Source organism: Prunus avium, chromosome 8 (assembly GCF_965620075.1).
Source record: "Prunus avium chromosome 8, drPruAviu1.hap1.1, whole genome shotgun sequence".
Taxonomy (NCBI): Eukaryota; Viridiplantae; Streptophyta; class Magnoliopsida; order Rosales; family Rosaceae; genus Prunus; species Prunus avium.
Genome location: NC_142291.1, coordinates 5,076,510 through 5,086,087, shown reverse-complemented (window position 1 = coordinate 5,086,087; position 9,578 = coordinate 5,076,510). Strand labels below are relative to the sequence as shown.

At 36.5% G+C, this 9,578-nt stretch overlaps 1 protein-coding gene across 1 annotated transcript; it reads left to right on the top strand.

Moving 5' to 3' along the window:
* Window positions 1–1,573: 1,573 nt before the first annotated feature.
* On the top strand, window positions 1,574–9,574 carry LOC148291192 (protein GIGANTEA-like; the record flags this gene model as incomplete). Its single annotated transcript, XM_088245708.1, has 11 exons — window positions 1,574–1,595; window positions 1,766–2,162; window positions 4,085–4,156; window positions 4,288–4,342; window positions 4,457–4,599; window positions 4,811–5,085; window positions 5,896–5,951; window positions 6,537–6,777; window positions 6,891–7,041; window positions 8,060–8,269; window positions 8,441–9,574. Coding segments are annotated over exons 2-11 (2,424 nt in total), but the record flags the coding sequence as incomplete, so codon positions are not given.
* Between the last annotated feature and the right edge of the window lie 4 nt (window positions 9,575–9,578).

The following is a 9,578-nucleotide window of genomic DNA, read 5'->3' as shown; positions in this document are numbered from 1 at the left end:
CTCGAAGCGATTGAATCATTGTCACATATATTATTGCACGCATTAGATGCCATAGAAATTTCATGAATAAAACCTAACTATATATATTATGAACTCATCCATTACTTACTTTTAATGATGTTTCAGTTCGATGACATAAAAAGTTTAAGATATTTATTACAGAACTACCCTCATTGTCAAAGACCTACTACAAATCTCACTTTATAGTTCTAACATGATGAGAGAAATTGAACTATAAAACTCCAAAGTTTTCTTCGTTTGGAAAAATAATTTAAAAGAGAATAAAGCCAATAAAGAATTGATGAAAATAATTTCAAAGGTTATATATTTTTCATTTTACATTTGCAAAGTCTAATTTTTTTGTTTCTAGATAAGATAAGGTATAATTACCTGTTTTTTTTTCTTTCATTTTTGTTAGCGTATTGCATGCGCCTACATCGTTCTTGTGGAATTTCTACTGCCCATCAAATTTAAAGCCAAAATTAGGTAACAATCCAGATGGCTTGTGCAAAACACAAACGCTGAAGATTATGCCAATTTCTCAAGTCCCACAACCAATTCATCAAAGGGCCCACAAAAACATCTTGTAGCATTTACCAATTTTTTATCCTTCATTTTCTCCCTCCCATTTGGGCCGAGAGAAATTTTCATACAACGGAGATAGCACTTTTGCTATTCTCGGTCAATAACACAATGACACATAGAATAAATTTTCCACATATCATGGTATTACCGGTTGGAAATAGCAAAACAGTACTATTCCCGTTACAAGTAAGTTTTTTTTCTTCGAACCGAAAATACATGAACAAATATGCTTTACAAGTACCACTGCAAGGTAGCAAACTGAAATTAACAATTTTAATTATATTTCTAGCTGCTGAGGACAATAAAGTAAAGTTGGGAGCCTCAGTGCTTGTCCTAGTTTTTCCTATGAGTTCTCTTTCCTCGTCATTGACAAGCTTTGACATATTTAAATTCCTTGAAAAGACATCCATGTACGTATGTATGCATGTCATGTGTGTATGATGGGCATACATGCATGAGGACATGTCACATGACGTGACATTGGGCCTCTTGTGTGAGAGGAAAATATCATTGCCACGTATGCACAAATCTATGAGAGCAAGCCTAAGGCCTTCTAAAGATCTCCTCTCTCTGTCTCTCCCCTTCTCTCTCTCTCTCTCTCTCTCTCTCTTCTCTAGTTCTGTACCAAAACTACAGCCTCTTAAAAATATTCCAACTAGAAAGATAAAAGGGAAAACAAAATAAGAACTGGTTTTACAGTGCCATTTTCTTATCATAAAAGGATCACAAACATCTCAAGGAAAAAGCTTTCAGAGAAGTTCAAGGTATTTTTGTTTCAGTTTTATTTTTTATTTTTTATGGGAAAGGTTTTTTGGGTTCTTATTAATAACAACTCTGGTCTGTTATTAGTTTGGTTTTTCTCATTTTTGTGATGTGATTTTGCATTCTTTTTATTTATTTTTATTTTTTATAAATAAGATGTGATTTTGAAGCCACCTATTTTCTTTGATTTGATTTTTATCATTCACGGACCAGCTTCAAGGAAGAAATCAGTTCAGTTCAATTCTTAGGTGCTAGCACATGGGTCTTCTTTGTTTCTTTCAACTTGTTTTTCCTAATTTTTATTTTCATGTTCATGTGAATAATGGCTTTTAAAGTTCTCTAATTTGTGTGTTTAATTCTCTGTTCTTTCATTTCTCCTGCATATTTCTAATTTCATATCTTCTACCTGCTTTCACAGCAATCGGATTGCAGTACAAATTTAAAGTTGTGAAGTTTTCTTCAGAGGCAGAGACTTGGAGTTGTGACTAAACAGAGGGTTGGGCTACAACTTTTTCATTATTTTCTGGGTCGCTCCAGCTTTATTGTTTAATTGTGGGAGATTGACGCAGTAATTTTATGCTGGGATGTTAAACTACAAAATTTTGATTCTTGATTGGTAGCGGGTAGAAGGGAAAGCTTGTGGACTGTCTTTGTGTGATATTTTTGTTGTGGTTGCAAAGTTTGTGGATTGGTGCTGGGTTGAAGGTTAGCTGGGAGATAAATTTTCCATGGCTGCTACATCTGAAAGATGGATTGATCGTCTGCAGTTCTCCTCATTGTTTGGGCCGCCCCCGCAAGATGCCCTGCGACGGAAGGTAAATCCGATTTTGATTCCTAATGTCGTGCTTAATTATATTATAACTTGACATGTATCTATATTCGTCACCTACCAGCTTAAGCTTTTGAAATATAATGGTCATCTACTAGGGCACTGGTTCCTAGAGGTCTTGGATTTGAAACCTCTGATCCTTTGTTATCGGTTATTTGTTTATTCCCTGTAGGATATTAAGATTTGGGGTAATATAACATATACACATGTCCATATTGAATGCTACTCTGCATTTTCTTCATAATACTTATCCAGTCCAGTTTCATTTACCCAAAAAAATACTTATCCAGTTTGGTTTAGTTTGATTTAGTGAGATGGGTGAATTTGAGTAAACAGATTTTTCTATCTGGTGTATATTAAGGATCTATTTTTGTTTTCATATAAGATTTAAACAGACTAATTCCTTATACATGGGATTTGCAGGGATGAATCTTTTAAATGAATTGGAGTTATACGCAAAATTTAACTCACTCTTTAAACCAAATCATATGAAATGCCATGGTAATTATCAAGCTTCCACTATCCAGTGTGCCAGTAGTTGATAATTTGGATAAAGTCCCATGTATTTCAATTTGAGGCCAGAGTCAGGAAAAGTAGTTTGCAAGGTCTCATATTTCCAGTTTGTTTAGATAGGTGACCTAAATCGGAGAGCAATGAAAGGCCCTCCACTCTCTACTCTCTTGTGACCTATTTATCTATTCATTTTAATGCACCTAAAGGGATAATCTATCAGTGTCCTTGCCCAGAAATAGTACCATTAAGAGTAGAGTAAGTATCTTTTATAACCCTTTGTTCATGATGTGATATCAGGAGGGTCTAAGCTAACCGGCCATGCAACCCCATCCTTTAAAAAAAAAAATTATTCTCTAGTAATAGATTCAAATAATTGAGGATCCAGCCCAAACTTGCCATGGAACCTCCTTTTTCTGTTGATCTCTCTTCTTGACTTTTTGTTTAGATAGGAGATTGTTCTCCTTTTCCTTTTCCCGGAAATATCTCAACATTATCATGAGTGCTGCAATACATTTATGTCTTTTAGAATAATAAATGTGAAATTTTTTCATGTTTACAACACTTTGAAACCTTTCTGAAGTAGTCGAACTTTATCAGTTTTAAGGATTCTCACTAATGTTAGAAGGTCTTAAACAAAAAATTAGTCCCAGAGCTTTAAGTAAACCTCCAAGAAATCTCATAAGGCTGCTGACCAAAGTTCACCCTTTAATTAGCAACGTTGTGCTCAGGTTGAAATTGCAGTGCTGCTGATTGTAGCACCGTGTAGTAGTATTTGAAGCAATTGATTCTTTTCTCTGTCAATGAGTTCATTTTAATAAATTAGAAGAAACAGCTCCTCCTCCTGAGATTCCAGGAATAGTTTTCTAAACCTAACATTTCTTACTATCAGAACATTGTAATCTACAAGTTAGTAGAAAGAGGGTAAAAACAGTGAGAATAGGATAGCACAATTAGTAGAAACTGCGAATATAACAAAACTTCCGTACTGCCATTGTTTTTCAACATCCTTTAAGTGAAGATTTCTCTGGAGGCAAGGGTATTAATAATGCATGATATGATTCATACTTCTCACTTACAATGATAACATATTTAGTCTACAACTATTACACAGTAGGAAAGTAATGAAGTCAACCCTAGGCATAAGCTAATTACAATAGATGAGCTCTAACTTATACATGTCAACATTAAGTACTTTCTATTTAAAAGAACTTTGGTGTATTGATCAAAGTTCATCTGGATTTTCAAGGTGTTCCTTTTGTGATAGTTGTTAGTGATTGAAAACGATCAATTTCTTTCTATGTCCAGAGATTTAATTTTGGTTGCTATTCTGCCTCTATCAATTTCCTACAAGAACTGAAAGACACGCTTCTGTTTTCTAATTTTCCCCTCCTGTAGGCTCAAGTTACTGCCTATGTGGACTACTTTGGTCAGTTTACATCAGAACAGTTTCCTGAGGACATTGCCGAGGTATGCTGTGTTTATATCATGAGCTTTGTCTTATCCTGCATGCTTGTGAAAAGTTTGTGAAATTCTTCTTGCTTGTTTTTTTTTCAATTGTCTATAACAGATGTTTGAACTAACATATTGCCTGATGACAGCTGATCCGTAACCGTTATCCATCGGAGGTGAAGCGTCTCTTTGATGATGTCCTGGGTATTCATACTTTACCCTTGTTAGTTATGACATGATTGATTAGACCTGATAGTTTCATATGATGTTTTCTCATTGCTGCATAATGACTGCTTTTTCTACTTGGACTTGTTCCAGCTATGTTTGTCCTTCATCACCCTGAGCATGGGCATGCTGTTATCCTTCCAATTATTTCATGTCTCATTGATGGTACGCTGGCATATGAAAGGATCAGTCCACCATTTGCTTCTTTCATATCGTTGGTCTGCCCAAGCAGTGAGGTGATGCCATAGCAGATTAATCTGGCCATTTAAAATCTGTTTTATTTTATGTTTTGTTTACACCTCACTTTCATTTCTCCAAGAAGTACATGTCTTCTTTTTCTTTAAAAACTATCCAAGTTTTTTTTATTTATAAAATTTAATGTTCTTTGTATGTATTTCAGAAGTATTTTTATTTATTTACTTATTTGTATCTTTCGACTTCTCACAGAATGAGTATTCTGAGCAGTGGGCTCTGGCATGTGGGGAGATTTTACGAATCTTAACTCATTACAATCGCCCCATATACAAGGTGGAGCAACAGAATAGTGAAACAGAAAGAAGCAGTAGTGGTAGCCATGCTACAACAAGTGACTCCGTTGATGGTGAATCCAGCCATATACCTTTGGTACAACAAGAGAGGAAACCTATAAGGCCTTTGTCTCCTTGGATTACTGATATATTGCTTGCTGCACCTCTAGGTATCAGAAGTGATTACTTCCGCTGGTGAGTGCACGTTTTTATTGAGGTTGTGTCGTTATTTTTGTTGAAAGTCGTAAGCATTATGTTGTTGATTTCAAGTCGTGTATATGTGCAAAGCGGCACACACTCCAATTACAAATTAAAAGAGTAAACAACAGTGGTTTGTTCTTATTTCTTGCCTATTAAGAGGCAGCACTCCATCAAAAAGTTTTTTTTTATAAATTTTATATTTTCAAATGACTGTTTTGACCAATGAAGACACGTCAACTGTTAAAAAGTCTTATTCCCCAATAATTTGGCAAGGAAAGGTTTAAATGGATCAGGTTTGGTGGTTGTTTTTCTTTGCATCCAATCGGCCTGCTTTTTTATTGAAAACACTAGTTCTTTTGCAATTCAACGTTTGAAACAATTTTCAAGGTGACGGGATGTTCTCATCCCTCCATGATAGTGAAATTTTTGTTATACAATAAATATCTCAAATGATGAATATATCCAAATTGATTTTTTAAATGAAAGGAAAAATGGGAGAAAAGGAAAGGGAAGTCTGTTTTAAAGAATATTATAAGGGTATACCTAGAGAAGATTAAGCTCTGAAAGAGGTTGGCGTTTTCCTTGTGGTCCACTTTTTACGTTTTTATGTTAGATAAGTTTTACATTAGTTCAACAGCATTTTCATATTACCGATTGTTCATAATTTTAAAAAGAAAATTTAAATGCAATCAAATGGTAGTTTGAAACTTTGTCACAAAATTGATGTAGGAAATCATTTCATCTTGTTTTTGCTTTTCTTATTCATTCTCATGTAATATAAAAAACCTTTGTATGCTTTAACAGGTGTAGTGGGGTTATGGGAAAATATGCTGCTGGAGAACTCAAGCCACCATCAACTGGTTAGTTAAATCTTCCTTCACCAGTATAGAATGTGATCTTGCTGCTGTAATTTTTTAATTGATTTCAATTTGTGCCTTTCATAATATGAAATTTCGTCTGGAAACATTAACATGTGGTATGGAATCCGACTGCATGCAGTTATGTATAACCACATTCATGTGACTTAGATATAATCTTGTGCTACATGACATGACTCAACAAACATATTCAATTGCTTTAAAATTATTACCTTCTAGCAAATTTGTAGGTTCAATTGTACACCTGATGTGAGAACCTTACCAGCTTGTGTATACTTTCGTAACTGTTAGTAATTTTTGCTGTTTTTGTTTCTTTGTCATTGTTGTTTTCTTTGATGTTTTCTGCCCTTCCTCGTCCCCGCCTCCATCACTATGACCACCAACTTATCTCATTGTTTGTTAGAGATGTTCTGACACGCTGAGGAAACCTATTTTTGTTTTTTTGGTTTTTTAAGTTCAAATATAAAGGAAAACAGCGTTAGAATTTCCTTACAAATTCTATTTAACATGAAAGATTCCCCTATGAATGACTTTCTTTTTCTTTTTCCATTTTCTCCTCACTCTTAGCTTCTTCTCGTGGATCTGGAAAACATCCCCAGCTCATGCCATCAACTCCAAGGTGGGCAGTTGCTAACGGTGCTGGAGTTATATTAAGTGTTTGTGATGAGGAAGTTGCTCGCTATGAGACTGCTACTTTGACGGCAGTCGCTGTCCCTGCACTCCTACTTCCTCCTCCAACAACAGCTTTGGATGAGCACCTAGTAGCGGGGTTACCTGCTCTTGAGCCATATGCACGCTTATTTCATAGGTAAATCTTGAATGTCCATCTCTCGAGCCACCAAAAAGGGGAAGGATCTGAATCATTCTGTGTACCAGCCTGAGTTTTGCTAATATTTGTTAATATGTTATTTCATGCAATAGGTATTATGCTATTGCTACTCCAAGTGCCACCCAAAGACTTCTTCTTGGCCTTCTAGAAGCACCACCATCATGGGCTCCTGATGCACTTGATGCAGCTGTACAGCTTGTGGAACTCCTTCGTGCTGCTGAAGATTATGCATCTGGCATAAGGGTAAGCTGGACGTATTTAATTATCTTCTGATGCTATCCTGGTGATATATATCAAACTTGACCGATGTCTTCATCTTTTTGGCATCTCTTGTATGGCCTGCTTAAAATAGATTGGTAAACGTGAAACTGTCATTGATCTATAGGAATATCTTTCAAAATGCTTTTCTCCTCTCAGTTATATCTAACCTCCACTAGCATTAGATAGAATAGTTGGTACTATTTTCTTTTTCTTATCGAAACAGATTTTTCAGTGGTCTTAGAGTAATTCCATCAAGCTATCTCCATTCCGATTTACATATAACATAGTCTTATATTTCTTACAACAATATTCTGAACATTGGTGATCATAGCCCATTTACATTTTAGACCATACTTCATCATGGTTTGGTTGCAACTTCTAAAATCGACTGATTTGTAATTTTTTAAGCTCTGATAAAGAAACAGCCATTTTGAAGCTTCATGACATCATAATATACCCAGAATTGCCCAACTTTCTGCAAAGTAATGATGTGAAAGGCATCCTTCCTGTTAACTGGTACATGCTGCATAAGCAGATATATCATATGCCCAGTTCCCTCGGTTTGGTGATAATAGGTTCATGGCATGGAAAATTGCACCTTTGCAGATTGTTACCCACTTGTTAATAGCTTAAGCTTTTTGGACGTGTCATTTTCCAACATCTTGTATTTTCAAATACTTCAAAAGACAGGTTGGTGTAGTTATGTAAATAGTGCAGTTGAATGCCATAGAGTAATCAACTTTTAATCTTTTAATTCATGTCATGGTGCATGGACAATCAATGGAATTATATCCAAGCTCTAGAACAACAGTACACTAATAACTGTAAGTTTCCATCATCCGGTAAGGTGACATGGAGGGACAGCTTATTTGTTACTCAGATGATCTTCTCTCCTCTCTCTCTTCCTCTTTTGGTGGAAATATATATTAATTTGTAGTAGCTCTTGAAACTGATGAATACAGAAATTTTGTTAATTACATTTTCTCTGTCATTCATGTAGCTTCCTAGGAACTGGATGCATCTGCATTTCCTGCGTGCAATTGGAACCGCAATGTCCATGAGAGCGGGCATAGCAGCTGATGCTGCGGCAGCTTTACTTTTCCGAATACTCTCACAGCCTGCATTGCTTTTCCCTCCACTAAGACAAGTTGATGGAGTTGAAGTTCAGCATGAGCCTTTGGGTGGTTACATCTCAAGCTACAAGAAGCAGGTACGTTTTAATAACTTTTAATTTTCAGGGTTTTATGCTTTCCACTGCCAAAACGCACTTTGATCTAGTTTGTTTTGGCCGCTCTTGTTTTGATCTGAAGTTTTGTTTTGCTCTGAAAAGAATTAAGTATTAAATGAACCTAAATACTACCTCAAATTCACTATTAACCAGATTGAAGTTCCTGAGGCTGAAGCAACAATTGAAGCTACTGCCCAAGGGATTGCTTCTATGCTCTGTGCCCATGGGCCTGAGGTTGAATGGCGAATTTGTACCATATGGGAAGCTGCGTATGGCCTCATTCCTTTAAGTTCCTCTGCAGTTGACCTTCCTGAGATCATTGTCGCCACTCCATTACAACCTCCAATATTATCATGGAATCTGTATATACCCCTCCTTAAGGTCTTGGAATATCTACCTCGTGGAAGTCCGTCTGAGGCATGCCTTATGAAGATATTTGTTGCCACTGTTGAAGCGATTCTTCAGAGAACATTTCCGCCTGAGTCATCAAGAGAGCAAAACAGGAAAACAAGGTACCTTTTTGGCATAGGTTCGACCTCAAAAAACCTGGCTGTGGCAGAGCTTCGTACAATGGTTCATTCACTATTCTTGGAATCATGTGCCTCGGTAGAGCTTGCTTCACGCCTACTGTTTGTTGTGCTAACTGTATGCGTCAGTCATGAAGCTCAGTCCAATGGAAGCAAGAAAGCAAGAGTTGAAGAAAGCTACCCAGCTGATGAGAGCGTTGAAGAATCACAAAAGATGTCAGATAAGCAGAGAAACAGAACTAAAAAGACAAAAAAACAGGGGCCTGTAGCAGCATTTGATTCTTATGTTCTGGCTGCTGTTTGTGCTCTTGCATGTGAGCTTCAGTTGTTCCCTTTGATTTCGAAGGGGATTAATCGTGCTCACTCTAAAGATGCAAAAAATGTGGCAAAGCCTGCCAAAGAAAATGTATGTACTAATGAGTTTCGGAGTAGTGTTGACTCAGCAGTTTGTCACACACGCAGAATATTAGCCATTTTGGAGGCACTTTTCTTGCTGAAGCCATCTTCCATTGGCACTTCGTGGAGTTACAGTTCAAATGAGATAATTGCAGCAGCCATGGTTGCAGCTCATGTTTCTGAATTATTTAGATGGTCAAAAGCTTGCATGCATGCACTCTCTGTCTTGATGCGATGTAAGTGGGACAGTGAAATTTGCTCCAGAGCCTCATCATTATACAACCTCATTGATTTCCACAGTAAGGCTGTTGCATCTATCGTTAACAAGGCTGAACCATTGGAAGCACACTTGATGCAAGTTCCAATTT